General features: G+C 34.9%; 1 protein-coding gene across 8 annotated transcripts in view; it reads left to right on the forward strand.

The window, feature by feature from the left end:
- The window catches only part of Dmd (dystrophin), a 2,157,616-nt gene that overhangs the window by 1,404,712 nt on the left and 726,511 nt on the right, over positions 1-26,393 (forward strand). For all 8 annotated transcript variants that reach the window (XM_040744180.1, XM_021232987.2, XM_040744181.1 and 5 more), the window contains one exon: positions 14,027-14,191. In XM_040744180.1, the coding sequence (XP_040600114.1) occupies positions 14,027-14,191 (165 nt within the window). The remainder of the gene's footprint in view (positions 1-14,026; positions 14,192-26,393) is intronic.

Below are 26,393 nucleotides of genomic sequence, written 5' to 3' on the forward strand. Positions count from 1 at the left end.
TGAAATGATCATGTATGTCTTAGGGTTTCTGTTACTGTGAAGAGATGCCAACACCATGGCAACTTTTATTAAGAATAACACTTAAGTGCCATGGCTCTCTTACATTTCAGAAGGGTAGTTCATTTTCATTATGATGGGACATGGTGTCATGCAGGCGGCCATGATACTAGAAATGTAGCTGAGAGTCCTGCATATTGCAGTAAACAGGATATGTGGTGGAATCTTGAACACATATGACACCTCAGAGCCTGCCTCCATAGTGGCATCCATTCTCCAACATGACCATGTCCCCTAACAATGCCACTCCCTGTGATATTATGGGAGCCAATTACTTTAAAACTAACATGATATATGGTTTTATTTTTAGTGTTTGTATATGGTGAATTACATTTACTGATTTTCATATGTTGAACCACCCCTACCAACTCTGGAATAAAGCCTACTTGATTAACCATGTTAAGTGATCTTTTAGATGTGTTCTTGGATTTAGTTTGGAAGTATTTTATTGGGTAACTTTATACCTATGTTTATAAGGGAAATTGGTCTGTCATTCTCTTTATTTATCCAATCTTTGTTTGACTGTGACCTCATAAAATGTATTTGGAAATGTTCCTTTTGTTTCCTATTTAGGGGAATAATGTGAGGTTGTGGCTCTTGTGTAAAAGTATGGTAGAAAACATGTGGCTGTGAACTGGGTTTTTTGTTGTTTTGTGTGTGGGGGGGGATATTTATTGCCAGCTTCTATTTCCTTAAGGCTTATAGTTTTATTTAAATTGTTCATCTGATCTCTATTTAACATTGGTAAGTTGTATCTACTGATAAAATTATTAATTTCTTTTACATTTTTCTATTTTGTGGAGTATAGGTTTTTACAGTATTACCTAATGCTCCTTTGGATTTCCTAAGTAGCTGATAGTATTTTTCCCTTTTCATTTTGATTTCGGTAAGTTGGATATTCTCTCTGTCTTTAAGTGAATTTAAATAATGTTTTGTTTATCTTGAAGGTTTTCGCAAAGAAACAGCTCTGTTTCATTAAGTTTTTATTCTCTTGTTTTTTCTAATTTATTGATTTCAGTCATGAGTGTGATTATTTCCATTGATAACTCCTCTTTGGTGTGATATTAAGTTGGTAGTACGAGATGTCTCTAAATTCTTTATGAAGGCACTTGGTACTATACTCATTCCTCTTTTCACAGCTTTCATTGTGTCCCATAAGGTTGCATATGCTGTGTATTCATTAATTTCTCTCTTTATTCCTGTCTTAATCTAGTTTTCAGTCAGTAGAGTTGCTCAGTTTCCATGATTTTGAGGTTTTGCTGAAACCAAGCTTTGATCTGTCTTTGTCTGATAGAATGCAGAGGATTATTTCATTTTTCATATCTATTTAGACTTTAGAGCATGTATGTGGTTAATTTTGGAGAAAGTTCTGTGAGCTGCTAAGAAGAAAGTATATTCTTTTGTGTTTTAGAGAAATATTCTATAAATAACTACTACATCCATTTGATTCATAACATCTCTGTCTCTTGGCTCCAGTATTTCTCTTTTCAGTTTTTGTTTGGATGGCCTGTCCATCAGTATCCCACTATGAATGTAAAAGTGTCAATGTATAGTTTAAACCTTAGTAATCTTTCTTTTACAAATGTGATTGTCCTAATTTTGTTTTGAATACTGTTTTGTTAGATATTAGAAAGGCTGCACCGATTATTTATTGGGCCCATTTGCTTTGAAAATTTTCCCAACCCTTTACTCTGGGGTAATGTCTATCTTTGAAGCTGAGGTGTTTTTTTCTTGTATGCTTCAGTAGGATGAATTTTAATTTCACATCCATTCTGTTAGTCTGTGTCCACTTATTGGGGAATTGAGTCTATTGATATTGTTAGATATCAGTTACAAGTGTTAACTCTTTTTTGTGTTTTAGGGTTGTTGTTGTTGTTAGTGGTGATGGTGCTGGCGTTGGTGGTGGTGGTGGTGGTGGTGGTGTGTGTGTGTGTGTGTGTGTATGTGTGTGTGTGTGTGTGTGTGTGTGTGTGTGTGTGTGTTTCCGTATCCAAGAATGCTTCCATTCTATTGGTTTTTATTGGTGTGATATTATATACTGTGTTTCCTTAGGTGTAGTTAACCTCCTTAGGTGGGAGTTTTCTTTCCAAGGAGCTTTTTTAGGACTGAAATTGCAGAAAAATTTTGATTGAATTTTACTTTATCATAGGGTATTTTGTTTTCTCCATATATGGTAAGTAAAAGTTTTGCTGGATATAGCAGTCAGAGCTGGAATCTGCAGTCTCAGAATCTGCAGCACATCTGTCAAGGATTTTCATGTTGTTAGAGTCTACATTGAGAAGTCAGGTTTAATTCTAATTGGTCTGCCTTTATATTTCACTTGAACTTTTTTCTCTTACTGCTTTTAATATTCTTTATTTTTTGTGTAGATTTAGTGTTTGAATTATTATGTAGAAATGGCTTTATTTTCTCTTCTAATCTATTTTATTTTCTGTTTGCTTCTTGTACCTTTATGGGAATCTTTTTCTTTAGGAAGAGTTTTTTTTCTATGATTTTGCTGAAAATATTTTCTGATTTTTGAGCTGGGATTCTGTTCCTTCTTTTGTTACTAATTTTCTTAGGATTGGTCTTTTCATGGTGTCCAGGATTTCCTGGATGTTTTGTGTTTGGAATTTTTTAGACTTAACAATTTCTTTGAGAAATTATAATGTATCTAATTCTTTCATATTAGCTTCAAAATCTGAGATTCTCTTTTCCATCTCTTGTATTCCATTTTGTTGGTGATGCTTGTATGTTTAGTTCCTGTTCGTTTACCAAGATTGTCCATCTCCAGGATTCCCTCAGTTTGTGTTTTCCTTATTGGTGCCATTTCCATTTGAAGACCGTAAACAGTTTTATTCATTTCCTTCAACTGTATGATTGTCTTCTTTATTTAAGGGATTTATTCACTTCATTCAAATTTTTGTTCGTCTTTTCCTTGATTTCTTTAAAGCAAATATTTATTTTTTATTTAAGGTCCTCTGTCATCTTCATGAAGTTGATTTTAAAGCTATTTTACTCGTGCTTCAGCTGTGGTGGAATACTCAAGTTTGCTTTTATAGGGTATCTGGACCCTGGTGGTGTCATGTTGGCTTAGCTGGTTTTGATTGTGTTCTCATGTGGGCATCTATGCATTTAGGTTTGTGGTGATTGCAATTCTATGTCCCGATTTCTGGTTTTGTCTATGTTGTATGGGAGTTTTGTTTCTTGATTTCTGTTTCCTCTTTATCCTAGCTGATGTGGTCTATGGTTGAGCAGCTCCCTCCTTCCATGTTGGATGCTCAGTTCACAGCTAATAGGAGAAAGACATATTAGAGTAGGTGGAGGGCCAAGGAGAGAGTGGAGGAGGTTCGAGGGCCGGTAGCCTACTTGGACTTCTAGCAGCTGGCAAGGTTTCACTACTACTGTGATCATTAACTTCTTCAGTAACATTCTAGTGTATTGTAAATGTTGTAAAATTTTTTCTTGTAGTTTGTTGTTTCATCTGTTTTCCAAGGCAACTGAGTTTACCAAGGTGAATTGGTCCTGGAAAACATGAGTACCTAAGTTCGTGTCCTAGTACCAGTGTCAAAAAGCTGGTGATATGGTTGCATCTGCAATCCTGGTACTGGGAGCTGGAGTAGAAAAATTCCTAAGGATAACTGGTTAAACAGTTTAGCCAAATTAGTTATGTCCTATCTCCAAAACAAGGTGGAGAACAGTGGAAAAAGACACAGACATTGGCCTCTGGCAACCACTCGTGCTTTCAAACACATGCACAAATGCATGAACATTTACATGTATACATACATATAATATACCATTACATACTAAGGGACATTTTTTTACAGATACTGACTTTCTGCAGCTATCGTCAGTGGCTGTTTCACTGAAAGCTACGATAAACAAACAACAAACATAAATGAGCTTAAAGTAATAGTGTAACTCCTTGAATATATAGAGCAAAGATCATCCTTACTTATTCTCAAAGGTACAGATAGCAAATAATTTATTGTTTGCTTGCCATAACAACCCTAGCACAACTACTGTGTTCTTCTGTTAAAATTCATAACACTTAACAACTGGGAAGCAAATGTTCATAGCTGAGTCTCCAAAACCATGTATGATCACAAATTTTTGTTTTACAAAGATCTTCTTCTGTCATCTATCTTTTTTAATTATTTGAAATAAAAACATTCTTAATTCTAAAACTATAGGAATGCATGTAGCAGTTATATCTTTTCAAAGAATAGTAGTTAACTTTACCTTGCCCTAGACTCTTGTTAAAATGGCTGAAAGCGAGAATCTAGAAAAAGCGTAATTGCTTTAACTGCAATTCTAAGTGAGTTTTCATTTTTATCCTCCAAATAAGTCAAATATTTCAAGTCTCTTCTTGTGCTTTCCTTTGAGGTCCTCTCATTTCTAACTAGTATAATCTACACCCCTCATCCCATTTAGCTCCCTTTCTTCATGTTGTTCACACACCTGGTGAAGCATCAGCTTTCTGAAAGCCAGTGCTACATCCTCCTCAAAAGCAATATACAGCCCCCTAAGCATCACCATTTCCAGCAGTCACTGCTTTAAAGCTTGTTACTTACTGTGATTCATCAGAAAGGATTAAAACTCTCAGGGACATCAGTTTTCTCCTTTGTTATGCATGTTTTATTTACTGAGTGAAGCAATATGCATTGCATTCTGTGGGATAAATGATAGTACATCAATTTGCAGCTGTATAGAATATTATGAAGAAAAATATTCTATAAATTATGTAGATGAAAGCATTATATACAAAAATGCTTTATAATCTTGATTTTTTTAATTTAGTAAGTTGTTTCCATTCTGGTGAAGGAGGGAAACCTGACTCATTTTTCAGTGTACTAACTTTATTTTCTTTTAAGGAATTACATGATATGTTTCTCTCTCTCTCTCTCTCTCTCTCTCTCTCTCTCTCTCTCTCTCTGTGTGTGTGTGGGGGGGTGTAAAACAACAACCTCAGGTGTCAGTCTTGGTTTTCTACCTTGAGACATGGTATTGTATTGTTCACTCCAGTACATATAAATGATGCTTGTTGGCCCAGAGGCTTCAGGAGACCCTCTGTCTCTGTCACTCTTGTCACTGTAGGAGTGCAAGTATTGCAGATTTGTGCTACCCCTTCTTGATTTAAATAGCTTTCAAGGGTATAAACTCATACCATTGTGTTTTCACAGCCAGTAACATCTTTATTGAGCAATTCCCTCAGCCTTAGTCTGCCTTTTAATTTCTGGAAAAATAAGTACAACTGGGGAAGCTATTCTTAAGGTTTTGTTGCATTTTAACTAAATTTGAATTTGTATTTAGATGGTGTTATTTTTAAGTAGAACTTTTATAGGTAAGGATGTATCATCATCTATGCACATTTCCCTTTCTATTTCCAATGTATACTGTTCTGTGTAAACATAAGATTATTCTTAAGTTGTATCATTTGTAAGGTAGTTTTAAATGATAATTCACAGATATTAGGTTTGATAATGTATTGTTTCAGATAAAACTACAATGTCAGTGACCTTGTTTTCTTTGACTTTTATTAAACACATTAAATTAACTAAAGAAACAAAAACAGCATTTTCTAAGAAACCCAAGGATCATTTGTCTGCATCACCTAGGCTATTGTGTATGGAGTCTCTTTATAAAAGCAAATATTTCTCCTGGGAGAAGTTGAGAGTATGAGCATGGCTGGGGAATGAGAAAGACAGATATGAGGTTAATTTTTAAGAACACATTCTATGGAGTGTGTATTTACCATATAAAATTACATTTTAACTTCTCTATAAGTTTTATTGTCCCTAGAGTTTCAACAGTATGTGATCAAAATCGCACTGTGCAGTAAAGAGTGTGTGGGAAGGTGCACAGTTAGGTGGGTGTAAATCCCTATAAAATGCATGTTAGAAGATAAATGAGAGCTATTGAAGTTTGGGCAAATCAATTTCACCATTTCACTTAACATTTCTAATGCCTCTGGGAGCGGTTATTGGACTTGTTACCTAATGTTAGAGTAGGTTTGAATCAAGGCGAACAATCAAAAAACATTTTCCATGTGCAACGTATATTATTAAGGATTTTTAAGTCATGAAGTTAGTTGCTTAGACTGAAAGCTAAGAAACTAATGAAGAATACTGCTCATGAATACCAGTTTTACTGAAATGCCAATATGTTTTTAGTGTGGCAATAAGGACATGGTACATCAGGGACTACAAAACTATTTATTATTCATCAAAATTTACTGACTTTGAAATCTTGGTACAAATGCTTGTTTTCCAACACTTTGTGTTATGTATTTGAGGTCTCCAGCAGCAACAACAAAATCCGTGTCTAGTAATGAAGTGAATGTACAATAAAATTAGTACATATTTTTATGTATTAATGGAGAATTAAATGTTATTTTCACATAAAACTGAAAGTTATATATGAAAAATACATCTATAAGCATGAATAAAATACACTCCCTTTAAAAATAAAACTCACTCACATTAAAAGTAAAATTCCAATAGCTGTCCCATTGGGAGATGACTCTACAATTTTATACAGCCTTTATAATTTTTTAAAGCCCAGTGGAATATAGCTACAATGTACTTTTCATTTATGCACCCATTATTGTTTTTACTAAACTAGTAAGGACATGGAAAATCAATGACCTCAAAATACACAAGAAAACCTTACCTTGCAATGCATTTCTCCTATGTCTAGTTCTCTGGTTACTTTAATTTATTGTTTTGTTTTGGTTTGTTTTACTTTATGGTACTGTATATGGATACATGTTTGTGTGTGGATGCAGATGTGTTTATACTGAGGCCAGAGGTCAAATTCAAATATTGTGCTTCACTGATATATGTCCCAGAGCTTGCCCACTGTGCTTGGCTAGCCAGGCCCTGTGGATCTACCTGTCCTTCTTCCTCTCTAGAATTACAATTACACACCATCATTATCAGGCCCTTTAATGTGGGGGTCTGAGAATAAAACCTATGCTTATGACTTGTGCTAGCTAATTTTATGTCAACTTGACAAAAGCTAGAATCATCTGGAAGAAGGGAACCTCAATTAAGAAAATCCTCCCTGGGAGCAGAGTGGGGATTGCATGGGGGCTTATAGGGGACGGTGGCAGTGGAAGGGGGAGGAAGGAAGGGAGAGGGAGCTGAGATTGACATGTGAAGCAAGCTGGTTTCTAATTTAGATTTAAAAATTTTTTTTAAAAAAGAAAATTTCTCTATAAGATCGGGCTATAGCCATGACTGTAGGGCATTTTCTTAACTAGTGCTTGACTTGAGGTGATTAGGCCCAATCTATTGTTGGTAGGGACACTGCTGATCAAATATCCAGGGTTGTGTAAGAAAGCAGGCTGAATCAGTAATCCATAGCAAGTCAGTAAGCAGTAGTCCTCCATGGACACTGCATCAGCTCCTGCCTCCAGGTTCCTGCTCTGCTTGAGTTCTTGGCCCAACTTCCTTCAATGATGAAGAGTATTTGAATTTTGTTTATTGTAAATGATAGATAAAACAAAAAATCTATGTATTTACTGGACACACACTGTGATGCTTTGATATATGTATCTTTTGAGCAATTTGTAAATCCAGCTAAAGAAGTTCATCCTGTCAAATTTTCATGTATCTCTATGGTAAAGTCTTTCAAAATCCTTTCTTACAGCACTCTGACATAATTTCACTTTATTTGTATATAGGCGCAGTAGAAAACTGCTGAATCACATGATCAATCCTGTCATAATCTTTTAGGAAGCCTCGATACAGGTTTCCTACTGGGAAAACTAGTTTACATTCACATTGGGATATTAATAGGTTTTGCTTTTCTTCATATCTTTTCCAACATAATACATTTGAGACAATCTATCATCGTTTCATTCTACATTTCCCTGAATATTAGTGATATCGTGCATTTCTTTTAAGTATGCGTTTTGGACATTTTATGTTGTTTTTTAAGAAATATCTTTTCAGGTCCTTTCCTATGTGTAGAAAGTGATATTTTAAATACAGATTAAACACATTATCATAATGTAACATTTACGAGTGGTATATGACTTATATTTAGATATGTCACTAACATTTCTAACATTTATTTAATAATAAGATTTAATGGTATTCATTAAATGAATACAATATTCTATTATGTGGATGAAGCTTATTTTTCGGGGGAATTTTATTTTCAACTTTTAGTGGTGTAAGTTTTAGAATTGATTATACTTGTTGTGTGATTCTATCTGTAAGTGGAATTTTCATATGGAAAGGAATGAATATTTTTAAGGATTTTTAAATTATTTTATATAATTTTAAATCGATGTATATAAAATGTTCACAATTCATAAGAGAAGCTTATGTAATTTGATGCATCCTGTGAAAGTATTTTTCAGTTCAGTAAAATAGAATAAGCCATTTCATTAAACGGATAGTTTTCAGTTGTATAAATCTGGTAAATTAGGAAAAATAAAACTTTATGTTAAGAATTCATCTCTTGTTCACCTTTCCAAATATTGCCTCTTCTCTAGTCACCACACTCTACAAGTGTTAGCAGTCTTCTAACCTCAAAACACAAATAAATTAGTTCTCTTTCAGGAATTAATATCAGTGGCAACATCTTATGTTTTGCTGTCAGAATATTTTATCCCAGTATTTGTGCAGTTCTTCTCTATTGTTTAATATATCACAGTTTTTCTTCTTGCTGTCTACACAATGTTCTATTGTGTGGTTTTGCCACAATTCATGCATTATATTGCCAAGCACTTGAGTTTAACCTGCTATAGTATTATGTTATGATATATGTGTTATTTGCAATAATTTGAATATACTTGCAGGTAGAATGACTCTGTGTGTGTGTGTGTGTATGTGTGTGTGTGTATGTGTGTGTGTGTATGTGTGTGTGTGTGTGTCTGTCTGTCTGTCAGTCTTTGGAATTACTACAGAAACAGTTTTACAATATGATCATCTACACCAACTTGACAGTATATGAGAATTCTAATTCTGGAGCTGGAGAGATACCTCAGAAAAGTGAAAATCTGAGCTCAATCTCATATTTGTAAAATAAGTCAAATGTGGTAGTACAGATTTGTAATCCCCAGCACTTGGGAGGCTGCCCTCACCCCAGGGAGGGAATAAATGACAGATAGCACCAACAAACAATTTAGTGAACCAGTGAGTTTTATTGGAGTTACTTACAAGAAAATTAATGAAGGGCTATTTAGAGGAGCAGAAATAACTAAAAGACAGCTAAATTAAAAGCCCACCAGCATGAGTGACAACTCACGAAATCTGTATATCTGAAACACACTTCAAAACTTGCAGGTTGGAGAGTGTCTTTTCCCGGTAGTTGGTCTAAGGCTCTTCCAGGAAGTTCAGTTGGTCTCAGCCTCTTTCAGGCTGCTTGGCTACTTTCTGCTTCTTCAACCTGTTCAGCTGGTCTATATGTACCCCAGATGTACCCCAGGATGCTTGATTGGTCTGAGAGTCTTCTTTGTAGCTAGCCTCATTCAAGAGGGTCTCTCAGCAGTCTTTACCATTTATATATTCTTAGTGAATTTAGCCAGATTCCGAGATTCCTGCAAGCTATTTTGAGTTGTTTACCTCCTGTTTTAAAGGACTCCCAGGAAGGATGGTGTGTTCAGCTTCCCTTAGAATATCATCTTGTTTCATGTCTTTTTAAGCTACTGTCCTAAAAATCTTGTTGTTTCATCTATTTTTTACATAATATGCCATAAGAAGTTTCTCTGCAAAAATGAAAAGCTTTTTTTCTAGTATCAAAATGCTGTACAAAGAAGGTAGACACAACACATCTATGGACTAACTCTGACCAGGCAGTTTAGCCTATTTGGTGAATTTCAGGCCAGTGAGAAACCCTTAAATAAAGATGGGTTGTGCCCACTGAATAATACCCAAGATTGTCTTCTTGTTTACACACACACACACACACACACACACACACACACAGAGAGAGAGACAGAGAGACAGAGAGACAGAGACAGGGACAGAGAGAAATCTACTTGTTCCGTGTCAAGAGTCTGTATATATTTTTTAAAAAGTACTTTATCCCTTTTAGCCTTAACACATTGTGTTTTAATTTGCAATTGTATGATGATTACTTCCATTTTATAGCCTCTTTTTATAAAGTTCCAGAGCCTAACTTTGGAACATTAAAAAATTCATTTGTATTTTCTTTATAGATATAAATATTTTAATTCAAGGCCTTAGTTGAATGTTACCACCTGTACTTTACTTCATTCTTCATCAGTATTTTGGATGAATAAAATTTATGCTATATTAACCTTTGATTAATGACTTTGCTCTAGTTATTTTTAAATCTTATTTAATCTTCAATAACTTCTATTGAAAACATATTGTCTCTTACAAATGTAATTTTTCTTCTACATAATGGTTTATAGCATCTATAAATAGTATATATCAAAATACAAAGTATATTATATATATAATGAGGTAAAAGTTGAAATTTAAATTTTTCAAAAAAATATTAAATTAGCCTGGTACTATTTATTAAAAAGATCATGCTCCCTTTGCTTATTGAAGTGACATCATTGTCATAGTATTTACTTGTTCTCAAAAAAATACCTCACATGTTATTATAGCAAATATGACAGATGTTTGCAAATATTCATTAAAATATGTTTGTCATCAAAATTTCCTTGGGTATACTACTCCTTTTTACATTCACATAATTCTAAAAATAGCCTCTCAATTTTTGTGAAAGACTTTCACCTACAGTTTTGATTTTGTTTACATTGAATTTGTAGATTATTTGAAGAAAACTAATTTATTACAATACTAGATCTTGTAGTTCACAAATGCAGTATATCCCTCTATTTGTTTATGTTTTTCTTAAGGTCTTCAGAGTATTCATGCTTTTCAGGGTAAAAATATTCATTTTCCATGTAAATTATCAAGTTAGTCTATAGACTATGAAAATGTATAGTTGAACAAATATTATAAGGATACTAATTTGAAAGGAAGGAGCCAGAAGACTGTATAACTGGCAATTGATAGAATATCATTGGTGTTTTAATTTGCATTTCATTGATTATTTAGTATTTGGAATTTATCTTTATTAGTTGTTATGCTTTTTTAGCAATGTATTCAGTTTTCCAATAGATACAGTTTCTGTTTTCTTTAATTTGATAATCATTTTGAGCAGTAAACTATGATCTTTTGATAAGTCAATACTACAGATGGTCCTACCTGTCTTAATTTTGCTTAGTAGTTTTTATTTGTAGATGGCTATCATCTCCTTTTTCTAGAATATTTATTCTAATTCTGTTATATCTTTTAACAGACATAAAATTAGCTTTTCTGAATATTTTGTATAAAGTATGAGATTTGTATATAAATTGTTTATTTGTAAAACAGATGCTTCTTAGTATTGAAACTTACAAATATTAGAAGTTAGCAATCAGAAAACCAAGGAACAAGAAAGTTAATCTTGTCTAAAATTAGGTCAAGCTTAGGGTAAATACTTACTGAATTGAATGTTTTTGTTCCATTTGCTGCAAAGAACATACGAAGAGCACAGTTTTAGAATACATAAAGATTATTAAAAATTATGGATTTTTATAGTCCACTCTTTGTTTCTATAGTTCATTGAGTATGTGAAATGTTAGATAAATACACGAATTATTTAAAAACAGATAAATATTGCTACAAAATTTACTGTGATTCCACCTTATGGAAACCTCCTATCTTTGCCCAGTCTGTGTACCACAGTTCTTAGAGCGTAATTTGAATAGGAAGAAAGAATAGCAAAAATTTTGTGATAAGGTCTCAGTTCCCACAAGCACTATCAGCAATGAATGATTGATATTGTCAGAGGAAAACAATCAATACATTCACATCCTAATAATAGTTCATTATTAAACTATACAAAGCACAATTTCCCTCCAATAGTTTGTTTTAAGAGGAAAAAGTGGGTTTACTTTTTGTGTTAATTATTGAAAAAACTGTACGTGTATATCCTTCAAAAACTGTAATATGATCTGACACTCAGCTACCACCATGATTTGTCACCAAGCTGTGATTTTATTTTCAGAGATATAAATACACAAACACTGGAAGTCAAATAAATTGAATGAAGATAAAATTTGAATATATTTTAAACAAGTTGCCAAACTGTCTTCCACAAGGGATGTGAATACATTAATGGGATCAGTGATGTTGAGTAACCAGTATTTTCCACAGCCTTGAGAGCAATAAATAGATAAAGTCATCATTTTCATTTATTTCATTATGACAAAATTGACATTGCAAGTTGTCACTATTCCCTTTTATTAGTTTTGATTTTTGACTTTCTGAAGATAATAGCTTTATTCTTGCTATTCCTGGTTTTCTGTTTACCCAGGAGTTTGAGCAACTGTTGCTAACATTTAATGGTTTTATTGTCTTTCACCATCATGCAGAGAATTATTCTAAGCAAATTTTAAAGAATTGCTTTAGTTTATTCTTAGATTAACATTGTGTCTACATTATCTCCAGTCTATGAAAGAGGCACTGGAAATTAGGGAAAACTGGGTTAGTATCTTAGGCAAGAGCAAAAACCAGAATTTAAATCTAAGTACCTAATATTAGATCAGACAATATTTAATCTTACAGCATATTGCTTACAAAAGTATTTGGCATCTGACAATTCCAGTGTTATTTATGCTTAAAATTTAGATGATATGCAGGAGCCATGAGAGATTAAAGAAAGCAATAAATTTGGAAATCCATGAACGTTAGTATATACTAAAACTTTTATGGAAATAACCAGCAGTAATTGTTAGTTTACTCTCATCCAAATGTCATGTTAACTTTTCAATCTGATCATCAATATCTGCTTCACCTATTTACAATAAGCCTCACAAACTATAGCTAACAAAAATTATTTTCTTACCAATTCTCCTTGTAAATAAAGTATGTCTTTGCAACATTATTCTTAATTCAAACTAAAATCGAATATAGTAGAAGAAATCCTTGCTATATTAATAAAATATATTTTACTTTGGTTTTAATTTCATTATGTTCTGTTAGTATAAATCACAATTCCTCCGGGAAGACTTGGTTATAAACCTAGAACTAAAGCTGTATAATTTGGTTCCTATCTTTGTAATACTGCAAAGGCCAAATGTGATTGGCATACACATTTACTAAATGGGAAGTCATATGAGGTTTATGTTCCTTGTCTTTGATCAGTTGAAGTATGCATCCGTGTAAGTGGGGGTGAGGCTTTTTTGTGTGTGTGTGTGTGTGTGCTTGTTTTTGAGTTCTTTTGATATACAGTTTCATTCTATAACCCTGGCTAGCCTTGAACTTGCCCTGTGTCTAAGGTTAGCTCATGGCAATTCCCCTGCTTCAGTAACATCTATGCTGGTATTACAATTGTGAGGCTCCACACCTGGCTTAGGTATGTATTTTGCATTCATAAAAGGAATTGCTATTTGTAAACATTTTTTAAAAATCGAGTATTACCTAATAATTTCTAATGTGTTAATTATATCATTTTTTATTTGTATTAAAATAAATTATGTCTTAGAAACATGCATGCATGCTTCATATGTCAGTCCCAGCTCCCTCTCCCACCCCTCCTACCCTGTCCCTCTACCAGCTCTCCCCCAGCCCCCCACCCAATGCCCACATCATTCCCCAGGGAGGGTGAGGCCCTCCTTGGGAGGATCTCCAGAATCTGTCATTTCATCCAGGTCAGGACCTAGGCCCTTCCCCATGTGTCCAGGCTGAGAGAGCATCCCTCCATGTGGAATGAGCTCCTAAAGATCATTTGTACGCCATGGTAAACACTGGAGCTCCAGTGGCGCAATCGGTTAGCGTGCAGTACTTTTATGACAGTGTTAATTATATCTTAACATGCTATATATGTAGTTTTAACATCTTGTTAAACAAATGTATCTGCAAATTGCTGTAACACCTCTTTTTAGATATGTTTGCAATTTTAATGTATACCTTGAGAATTATTTATCTTTTACTTTTCCCCCTTTCAGGTCTCCAGAGCTTTGCCTGAAAAACAAGGAGAACTTGAGGTTCACATAAAAGATTTCGGGGAATTCGAAGAGCAGATAGATCACCTGCTTCTGTGGCTCTCTCCTATTCGGAAGCAATTGGAAATTTATAGCCAAGCAAGTCAAACTGAACCATTGGACCTAAAGGTGGGTGCCTCTAGCTTTACGTTTTCATTTCTGGCAGAATGGCTCAATGACATCTCTGAGTTTCTCACTGGATACTTTGAATTTTATGTCGCTTTAAAGCAGAAAAGGATAACATTTTTAAGTTCATCACAATGAACACAGCAAACTCTGAAATGGAGTTCAGAGAGGAGACTTGAAATTGAAAGCTTGTCTGAATTCTGAATGGGAAAATAGGAATTCTTTGTGCATGAGAGGGTTAGTGTGTTAGGTGGAAACAACGGAAGTAAAAGAAGGTTATTCATAAAGAACAGGGATCTTCCTGAAGACAGAATGAGCAGACAGCATGTGCGGGACACTAGAGAAGGAAAAATCTAATCAAGTGAAAGGGGGATCAGATCTGGTGATGATTTTTAGTAAACTAATTTATCAGGGTTCACTTTTGGTTCGGTTTTTTAATCAGAAATAATAAAGATAGAGGTAGAGAAGTCCCAGAAGCCTTAATAAACTTTCTCCACCATTACCATTGATGCTATTGTGATAATCACTATTTCACTAGCATTTTCTGCTTCTTCCAGAATGTACTAGATATGCCTTTAAAAACCTAATCACTATACTGTTACCAGACAATTTGTTAGTATGATCAAGTTTCCATCTCTCCTTTAATTGTACTTAATTGGAATGCATTTGTAAGTATCTTATCTAAAATTGTCATCCTAAACATTTGAGCAAGATGTGCTTAAAAGAAGGAATAAAAATAAGAGGGAGATTGAGAGGTTTGTTCCAGCTAAATTGAGTTATATTTGCAAAGTGCACTGTTTTCCTTTTACATTGCTTTCTCCTGATGTTTTTATTGACCACTCTGATAGCTGTGCACTGAGAACATATGGTACTTTCTAAGTCACAGGTAAATATCATTTCCCCAGTACAAAACTCAGCCTGTTCAATCACTGCCATGGTCCTCAATTCAGTCTGACAACCAGACTCATGAGTAATAATAACCTTCACCAGGTAACAAATTAAGTTAACATTATATATATATATATATATATATATATATATATATATATAAAACAAGTAACAATACAGCCTGTCCATCAACAGTACATTGGATATCCTGAAATAGGATTTAGATATGGCTTCTGATACTTGAATCACCCTACACTTGAGTCATCATGCATGCTTACAAGGGATGACTGGACAAAGGACTTCTTCAAGTCTGAGAAACCACCTGTTCTAGAATTTTGTTATTTTTCAGTTAGCTACTTTATAGTACCCTCAGACATAGTTGACACTAATGCAATTACCAGTGCTACTTCTCATTTATTCTTGTTGCTTCATTACTGAAGAAATCACCCTGATAAAAAAGTGCGGATACTTGGCCCAAATGCACCATAACTTGAGCCAGAATACAAAGTTTGCTAGAACTCGTATTTTCCTTGACCTTGGTTTCATATCACAAAGAAGACACAAATTCATCCCTCTCAACTAGTAAACATGTTTTTGTTTTAATTTTGTAACTCATAAGTAAAAGTCTGTTCATAACTATATGTCTTTTGAGAAAAAAGTAATAATGTAGATACAAAATGAGAGCTTTTTTTCCATGAACCATATATAAGAGAAAAGGAAACTAAATCCCAGCACACAAATAGATCGTGTTAACTCGACCAAAGTAACTTTAGTCTTATCTGTATTCTCCTCATCCTGTCCGCAGTTAGTTCACTAATACCAAAAAGTCACATCAGTCTTTATCAACAGCACACAGGTTTCCAACAAATAGGTCTTGCAGTGTGGCGTGAAGCCACTCTTTTCCATGTTAATGAACTTCATTATCAAAGCTACATGTCCCTACTCTCACTGCTGTGTAGTGTTTTGGTGTCATTCAATTTGCTCCCTACAGCTTAGTTTAAATCACTGAGGGGAAAATACAGCTGCCTCTTTCCATGAAGAAAACTAATTGGTATATTCCCCACACATCTTAAGTGTTTCATCTTTGAAGTGTAGATTTAAAAGACCACTTAAGATTCTTTCTTCTCCTTTGTCTGTATCCAGGCCAAAAAGGACATATGACCATGTGTATGCTAACTAGTGGGCTTCTCCCATAAACTGCAAACCCATTGGCTTGCAATCGAAAAGCTATGATCTTTGTTAGTAATAACCAATCCTTTATCCCTCTATGTCTACCTTTATTTCTAATAATGACTTATAAGATTATATTTTTCTTTTTGCTTAAATTGTGGATTTCATTCTTTACAGCTTCCTGTATATACCTGTGCTTAAATAAATTAAATATTTTCTTTCAATTTAAAAAATGATAAAATGGGATATATTTGCTGCACTTTATCCAAAATAAAAAATAAAGCTTTCAAATGTTTGAGAGAACATGAAACTTTTTAACACAGACAATTAAGTTGCCTTTAAAAAAAGAGTCTGTGTTAAAAGTCACTGAAAAGAATGTATATATAAAGAAAACTACAACCTGGTTGCATTTCCTCAATTTAAAGAAGCTTTATGTTTCTATCTTTGGTGGTCATGGATACATCAGAAGCAAAGGTTCTGGAGATCTGCCATTCTGGTCATTCATTTTTTTCTGGTCAAAATCTGAGCACATGTTAGAAAGAAAAAGAATATGTAATGTCCTATATGAGCTTCCGTTTTTTCCTCCCTGACATTTTATGCTTATTGATGAAGTGCATCAAGCTATGTAATAAAACTCAAGTTGAAAAAAAAGAAAGAAGGAAGGAAGGAAGGATGGAAGGAAAGAAGGAAGCAGGAGAGGGAAGGAAGGAAAGGAGAGAAGGAAGGAGGGGAGGGAGGGAGGAAAAGCCTGAAGGTTTCTGTTCTAATACATTGTTTATGCTAGAGTGAAAATTGGCTGCACATCACTTGGTTTGTGCAATTTACTCCCGAAATATTCCTATTCAGGAAATCCTACAAATAGCAGTATTTATCTTGAAAATCACCTCACAGAACCCTTAGCAAGCTGAGAAACATAATCAATGAGATCGTGATGTAGAGGGTGAAAATGAGGCATAATCACAGCCCTTTCCCATCAGTCAGCCCACGAGAAGGCATGCCTTTGAATTTCGATTTTCAAATGTACTCTCAATTTAGACATAAACTATGTTGATTTCAAATTTCACAAATGATAATTGAATCCTAAGTTCCAGGGACCAGTTTAGAATTTATATAAAGGGCCTTATGCTTTTAATCTTTAATGAAAGCTTTCAATAATGAGCTAGAGATAGACTGTTTATCTGACATATAGCAGCGTAACTACTGCTTTCTAAACTTTTTATTGAAATAGAAGTTATTGGAAATGTATAATTCCTTCTGTTAAAGCTTAGTAAATGGGTTATTTCCAGGTTGATGACAGAGATGGTGTTTCCTCCCTCAAGAAGACTTTTCATCTGTAGTCTATAAATAAACCCAACCACATTAGAAATGTAATTGTCTATAATGTCAAATCTGCAGACCAATAACAAAATCCTAACAACTTAACACTGCAGTAACTAAACATCCAAATCATGTGTTCATATTTTGTAGTGAGTATTGCCAAAGAAAAATAGTAATGGACAATTTAACAGCCATGAAGGACTTGATCCAGAACTTGTACAATAGAAGTAAGAAATTGAGCTCCATTCTGTTGAAACAAGACAGGAACGGATTGGGAATGGGGCTCCATTTATAAAAGTACTTGTCTTTGCTTGCATAAATTACTGCATAATAAACCGGGCATGTTAGCAAATGCCGGTAATCTCACCACAAAAAAATGTTGGCTCCTCCAAGTGCTAGATGAATTAATAGAAAAGTACCTGGGGACTTCTAGAGGAGGAAAAAGAAAGTAATTAGGCCATCTATGTTTCTGAATTTCACAGTTAGAAGTCAATCCCTAGATTCCCACAAACTTGAAAATCAGGCTATAATTTCCCTAATGATTATACTTAAATGGTTTGGTGTTTCAGGGGGATACATAGGGCAGATATCCCTGAGTCAGAACACGGGAGATTATAGTTTAAGAAGCAGAAATGGGCTGCCTTATAGAAGGGATTTTGAAGTAAATGTTCTTCAAAACGGAAGTGAGATTTAATGTGAGGAAGCAACCAGTAACAAATTTCCTCTAACAGCAATCTTTGTGAGTTTCTAATTTTTCTGGGAGCATAGGTTCCTCCTGAGCAACTTAGGGATACTGGTTCATGAAACTGAAGATATGCCAACAAAGGAGATACAGGACATCATGTTGGACACCTTGAATACACCCAGTATATTATAGTGATAGGGATTGAACTTAGCATGCGAGACCAGCTCTCTAACATTGAGATATATCTGCAAGCCTCATTTTATGATTTAATTTCATATAGAACCTTCATAACTTACCGATGCAGACTGTGAACTTGTCAGAATTATGAGCAGCTGGAATGACAGATCTGTGTCATCACGCTTAGTAAATGTGGTTTTTATTTTATTTATGAAGAACTGATCTGTATTACAAGAATGTTTTGCAACTTTAACAGACTTTTTAACTAACTTCTCACTAGGATTCTGTTTGTGCTAAATCTATTAAAGAGCTTACAAATAAATTCATAGCACACATTAACTGTGTAACATAAGATTCCTATTCCATATACTTTCTACTTCTTAATTCTACTGAGATTGGGACCATATTTTCCTTCCTACTTCTGGCAAGAGCAGTTGTTTTGCTTTGGGACAGAATTATTTTTCCTTCAAAAAATACACCCAATAGGTGTCACGTGTTATATACAAAGTTTATTGCTATTGTCCTTTTCATTTTCAGCTGTTTTATCCACCTGTTTGACTATTATTTATTAGCCATTATTTTTATTTTTATTTAATTTTCTAAGAGAATAAGGCATCATTTTAGTAGTAAATTATCACACACCAGTATCTTTTAACACTGTTCATTAACTTTTCCTGGTGAAAGTGCATTAATCCCATATGCATACCAAAGACAATCCCAAATCCAAATTGGCAGTTTATTGGGCTTGATTACAAAGAACGAATGAGGGCTTACATACAGGGACATTGGTAATCCTTGAACAGATGCATCCTCCTAGATTAGTTACAAAGTTATACCTAGTCATGGATGGAAAAAACCTGGAAGCTGCATTGTGGACTCCTTTTTACAATTAACCTTCCACTTTTTAACATGGTCTGTCTGCCATTATGTTTGTTGCTGGTGAGGAAGGATGTTAATGCTTGAGGGTATAGGGAGTGTCAACCATTACAAAACATTTGGCAACCACTTTATTGTCGTAGTCTAGTTGAAATTTATTGAAGGCTTATTTCAAGATCAAATCATATTAAGATCCATCGAGACACACACACACACACACACACACACACACAGAGAGAGAGAGAGAGAGAGAGAGAGAGAGAGAGAGAGAGATGTAGACAGACAGACAGAAACACAGAGAGAAACATAAAACACAAGGTAGCAAACTTCATGAATACTGGTGTTGTTATCTCTTTAGTGTGAAAGTTAAAACCATTTGCTAGTATTTTTGAAGGAAACTTCTAAAATTTTCTTTTAGCCTCATCCATAATTTCACAGAGGCTTTAGTTCAGTGTTTGCATGGGGAAATGAACTGTACAACAGCTATTTTGATCTATCCAGAGACCCTCTGAAGGCATAAAATACCCATTGTTTATGGTACAGTTCATGTAATTATCCCTTTTAGCCAAGAACTTGCATGCTGAAGAGCCCAGGCTCATATCCAGAGCTAGCAGGTGGGTGCTGAGAAGAGTAAATTCATTGGCAGGTCTTATCAGGGTGGAAAGGGAAAAGTAAACCCAACACAAAGGAAACACAATAATGCCTCCTGCCACCCAGATTCATTGCAGACATCTAGGACATCATGCAAACCAATTTTCTTCCAATCCCTGCAGTACCTAACTGAGACACAACCAATGCCCCAATTCACCTGGAATCATAGACCCTCAAACACAGCTTGACCTTGTATATACTACCACCCAACACTGTGGGAACAATATTATGAAAATTAGATGTTCCCTTCATCCCCTGGAGACTCTGCTGCACATACCTATAGTCCAGTTCAACAAGAGCCTGGAGTCTCCCATCACAAATGTCCCCATGAAAATAAAGATCCTGATCTTCCAACTCAATTTCCATCTCTCCAACCAGGAAGCAGGAAAATTACTGCCAGAAAACAAATTAAGTGATAGACAATAGTGGAGAGCCAGGAAAGATTTCTCATGCCCCAACTCAACTTTTCTACATAAAATAATAATGAACTTCTTGAGACTGGAAACTGGGGTTTCTTCAGATAGAACAGATCATGCAAATATATTTTATATTAGTACTTTGTTGACCAAGAGAAATCTACTATAATTTTCATGAACTGTAAAATTTTCAGTGTTCCCTGTTAATCCCAAGAAGAGTGTTCAAAAAACCCCTCTCTTACAGTGATATTCAAACCTTTTTATAAAACTAGTTTAGAAAATAGAATATCTCCCTGTTTATTTCCACCCCTGGAACTTTAAACTTGATGTTTAAAATGAATTTTCTATGCATATTGTATTTTCTGTTTATATTGTGTTCTTTTTCTTTAACTTGACATAATCTAGGTTTATTTGGGAAGAAGGAACCTTAATTCAGAAAATGTTTTCACCAGATCAGTCTGTAGGCAAGCCTTGGGGGCATTTTCTTGATTCATGACTGATGTGGGAGTGTTCAATCTACTGTGGGCTGTACAGCCCCTGGGCAGAAGGATCTAGGAGGTATAAGAAAGGTAGCTGATGATTGTTAGAGTCCTGGAAAAGTCCCACAAAGACCACCATCCACATATGCAATTAGCAAGAGTGTTTATTATACCACATGCACATGGGGTTGCTCACCCATGGACATGCAGGCTCCTTTTAAGGACAGCTAAGAGAATTTTCTAGAGCAGTTAGATCATTTTAATCACACTGGGCTTAAGTAACTGGCAACTATTTGGTACATGCTTACTTGGCTAGGGAAAGCAACGGCAGACTAAGACTACAGCTTGTCCTTATGTGGTTATTACCTTGAGCTGCTGTGAGGCTGTGGGGTGGGCTGGTTCAGGCCTACTATACCTTGAGCTGCTGTCAGGGGTGTTAAGCATGGATTGTCCTTTGTTCTTGATTTCCTCAGAAACAGCCTGCTAGGTTGAAAGAAGCAAAAAATGAGGCCTAATTCTTTTTTTCCATATTTTTTATTTAACTTTTTACACATGTCACTTTCAGTTCCCTATTCCTCCGCTCCTCCCACACCCCCAATCCTCCCAATCCCTCACCTCACACCATCCCCCTCCATTCCCCAGGGAGGGCAAGGGCCTCCATGAGGGATTTTCAGAGTCTGTCACATCATCCCGGGGAGGGCCCAGGTTCTTCCCCACGTGTCCAGGCTGAGAGAGCATCCCTCCACGTGGCATGGGCTCCCAGATTCCCTCTATATGCCAGGAATAAATACTGCTCAGCCTGTCATGATATTGGCAGACCTTCTCAATGGTGAGCCAAGGAGCAAGCCAGTAGGAAGTATTATTTAACAGTTCTGTTTCAGTTCCTTTCCCCCAAGTTCCTACCTCAAGATATTGCCCAGGCTTCCCTTTTATGCAATTCGTAAACAAAATAAATACTTTATTCCATTAAGTTGTTTTTGATGGATGTTTATCACAGAAACAGACATACTGTGTGTGTGCGTGTGTGTGTGTGTGCGTGTGCGTGTGTGTGTGTGCGTGTGTGTGTGCGTGTGTGTGCGCGTGTGTGTGCGTGTGTGTGCGTGTGCGTGTGTGCGCGTGTGTGTGCGTGTGTGTGCGTGTGTGCGTGTGTGTGCGTGTGTGTGTGTGCGTGTGCGTGTGTGCGCGTGTGTGTGTGCGTGTGTGTGTGCGTGTGCGTGTGCGTGTGTGTGTGTGTGTGTGTTAATAGTAAAATCTGAGATGGAGTAGAAGGGAAGAGAAGAGCAGGAGAGAAAAAAGGGTGGAAATGTTGTAAATACAGTATTCTCAGGCATAAAATTTTCAAAAACTTATAAATTAAAACTAAAATAAAAAGTATTCCTTAGTCTTCTGGATATACCTAATGTGATCCAAAAACCATAGTAATATATTATCTACAATCATCCACTTAAATAATACATGAACAAACTTATCCTTAATAAGTAGAAATTTTATATTTTGCCTCTTCTTCTTTGAATTGGATTTCCATCCCATTACCATCAAAGAACTATTTCCTAATATAATCTGTATTTATGATATGATATCTAACTACTCTTTATGTATGCCATATAGTTTTGTGTGAAAAAATATATATGTGAACTTCAAATTTTAGAAACAATTTCTTGTACCTGTAAGGCTCTCAATATTTTTAAATTCATTAAATTGAGGTGTATTTGCAATTATCATTAATATTCATAGCTAGGGATAACTATACAAGCTAAGTTTGTGGCTAATAAATATCAAACACGGGAGAATTTTTATTAGGGATAAGTTTATTAGTGAAATGAGCAGGTGTCAGCTTAATGATTTCTTGATTCAAAAAGGATTTCACTTACCAGTACTTTGAGTTATACTTTTATTTTTGAATGAATATGTCTCAGAAGCAATGACCACTGGGACATTCCAGAGAGATGTATTTCAGTCAGGGAGAAGAACTATCACAGTCCAAAGAAAACAAAACTGAAATGACAAACAAATGTAACATGGGAACACAGTCATGCAAATAACTTAATGTGACTGTGAATCTAGGAAATAAATTCATTTATACCACTCCTGCCCACATATCCCTAGGATATATTTCACATAACTCCAGAGAAAGACCCCACTTTGACAAAAATTCTCTAGGCTGACATTCTATGGAAAGGAAAAAAGGACAACTTGATTCCTGGTTTGACACTTGTTATGCTGCTAACACATCATCATTTACCTTACCACAGACATCACTCATTCCTGAAATACATTCATCTTCATTGTGCAATGCATGGAATAGGTTATTACATGGAATACTCTCTAGTCCTGTTGTGTCATTTCTCCTGTTGTTTTGCTGTTATTTATTTAATGGAAGTAGGTACAAAGGTTTTTGTCAACCCTGTCCTCAAGTATATTCACTGATGTTTCCCAACCTTAAGAACTTATGATCACTGAGGGCATCTTTTGGTTTTAGATTTCCTGTTATAATGTAATATAGACTATTAAATGTTAATATCATTATAGTATAGTATAGTATATTAAATTAATTAAATATAATTTAATGGAGTTTACTAAAGTTCCCTTTTACCATCATAATTTATAAATATAATAGAATAAATTATACATACACATTCTGTAATTTTATCTATGTCAAAAAAGTCTCCAATAGATTAATCATAAGTTCAATCACTGCAGCATATACTAGGAATCCTCCTATATTGAAATCAACTTACTTTTGGTGGAGTCTTCAATTGGTCATAAAATTATTGTTGCTCTACTTCCTATTTTCTTGGTGTTTCATATTGTCCACAAGCACACATTCCAATATTTTATGCGTATTATTTAAACACATATGAATTTTACTTGCACCAATCCCCAATGAATAACTCTTAGTACACTAATGAAATATCTGTCCAGTTAACAAGCCATATATTTGTTGACTATGATGCATTATGTTAAGGACACTCTCAATTTTCTTAGATTGAGTACAGTGAATAAATAGACTCAGTGTACGAAGTATAACTGATGCCAACATATGCTGTACTGTGGAATGAGTACTCTAAAAGGGTGTCATAATAGTCCTAGAGCATGAATCCTAATGTAGTCAAGACACTTGGAAGGCATGTTATTTGGTCCCTGCATCTTGTGGGTGTGGCATCAACCTTTAAGCAATCAGGGATGAGGGGAGAGGGTGCCAACTCACTATCTTTTTAACTTAAATTCTTCTTGTAAGATTGAATTTTTCAAGTGTCTCAGAATCATTTTGCCTTCCCAATGTACAACCTTTTAACTAGATTGTTTCCAGATTTCTTCATTGGTTACCATCTCTTTCAAGCACTGAGACAAATACACTTTACGACTTGAAGTAGAAACATGGCTATTCTCTACAGGAAGTGTTTTACATGACAAATTGATTCTAGTTTTAAGGATGTAACCTGAAACCATCAAAATAAATTTTCAACAAATGATGTACAAATTGTCCTTCATAGCAAGTAATCTTAGAAAGAAGTTCACTTTGATGAGAAATTATAGCACAATTACATATTTTAAACCATGTTTTCTTTTTTAACGTTTATTTTACAGTATGCAAGGATGACAGCAAGATTGTGTGTTGTTTCATAAGCCCTTTTGCAACTGATTACAACATTATGACAATTTAGGAACCACGGGCTTTGAGCTTCTTTCTGCCTTTTGTTTTATAGGCTCATTTGAAATAACTATTTAGAAAGTTTTAACTTTATTTTTCTTATAAAACCCCAAACTGCTTTATTCTAGTCTTCAGGTGTACCCATTGTGGCTGGCTAGTTTTATTAGTATCCTGAGATGTAATTTGTCTGAATCTGTAGAGTTAATTCTTAGAAGATTGGAACCCACTAATCTTTTCTCTCCTCTTGGGCACTACTTCCTGTCAATACTATTTGTTCTGTTCTTTGCAGTCAGAATATTATTCCTCTTGACATATGAGAAGTAAACCCAATAGAATTAAATGGCCCAGTTTTAATTTTCATTCACCAATATTAAACAATTTTCTTCCAAAGAAGACTTACCCCATTCTACATCATTATTTTGCTCTAGATGTAACTTAAAGTCACTTTGCCACCCTGCAACTATTATTGCTTCCTTCACATCTTACTTTTACTGCACAGTAGAATTTTAACTTTTTTAGTGCTCTTTCACTGTCCCATTAAAAGTAATCGTAGGTAATGATACTTTGCTAGAAGTTAATGTGAGAACATTGGGCGCTACATTATCATTTTTAAATGTAAACTACAGAAATCTCTGCCCTGAACTTGGATAGTGTCCCTTTATGATTATGATTAAAGGAGGAAAATTTGAACATTTTTCAAGAGTTTTCAAACATTCTCTGTGTAAGTGAATAAATGGACCACTATGATTACTACCATGGTGCCCAAGGTGCGGCTTTGATATGCAGACCGAATGCAGAGTAGAAAAAAATATTGAAGTTCAAAAATTGCCACAATTGGGGTCCATGCGTAGTCTGTGAGTTCATTTATATTTGGAATATATATATATATATACATATATATACATACATATATGCACTTGCAAATTGCAATATTCAATACTGTACAACTTTTGCAACTCATATCTTAAAAGATTCAGGCACCATTTTAAATTGTCTCAGAAGACTGTAGCCAGAAATCTGTTTACTCATAAAGCTGTATCACTGAACAGTACATGGTGCATTGTTATATATGGAAGTGAAATACAATTTGAAGTCAACATTTATCCACCCCCCCATTATGTGCTACCTAGGATTATGCTTCTCAATGTTGACAGTCATAGAATAACCCAGGAATATTGCAAATAGAATTCCCTGGTGGTATTAATAGTGCTAATGTAAGAATACATGTGTTGATTGTACTGGCTAGATTTTTGTTTCTGTTTTTTGTCACTTTGACACATGATAGGGTCAAAAAGGAACATGAGTTAAGAAAATGCCTTCATAATATCATGCAGTAGGTAAGTCTGTGGAGCCATTTTCTTGATTAATGTTTGATGTAGGAAGACCCAGCACATTGTGATTGGTACCAAGGCAGGTAATACTGGGTTATGTAAGAATTTAGACTGAGAAAGCTATGAGAAGCAAGTCAGTAAGTAGCATTCCTCCATGGCTTCTGCTTCACTTCCTAACTCCAGGTTTCTGCCTTGAGTTCCTAGTGGCTTCTCCATATAATGGGCTGTGATCAGGACACATAAACCAAATAAACCCTTTCCTTTTCTTTCCTTTCCTTTCCTTTCCTTTCCTTTCCTTTCCATATTGCATCTGGTCATAGTCTTTATCAGAGAAATAGAAAGCAAACTAGGATATCCATTATGGATTCTTAAGTAGGCAAATAGCCACATCTATATTTTATGTACAGAAGGCATTATATATTATGTATATTCTGGTGAAGTATTCATTAATGATAATCAGGTTTTCCATTAGTTCCTCTTTGATTCTCCACAACTCTCTCCCTCATTAAGCAGTGAAGAAAACGGTCTCATCCTGAATTGCCAGTTTATCCATTCCCATGGTA

Source organism: Mesocricetus auratus, unplaced genomic scaffold, assembly GCF_017639785.1.
Source record: "Mesocricetus auratus isolate SY011 unplaced genomic scaffold, BCM_Maur_2.0 Super-Scaffold_100003, whole genome shotgun sequence".
Taxonomy (NCBI): Eukaryota; Metazoa; Chordata; class Mammalia; order Rodentia; family Cricetidae; genus Mesocricetus; species Mesocricetus auratus.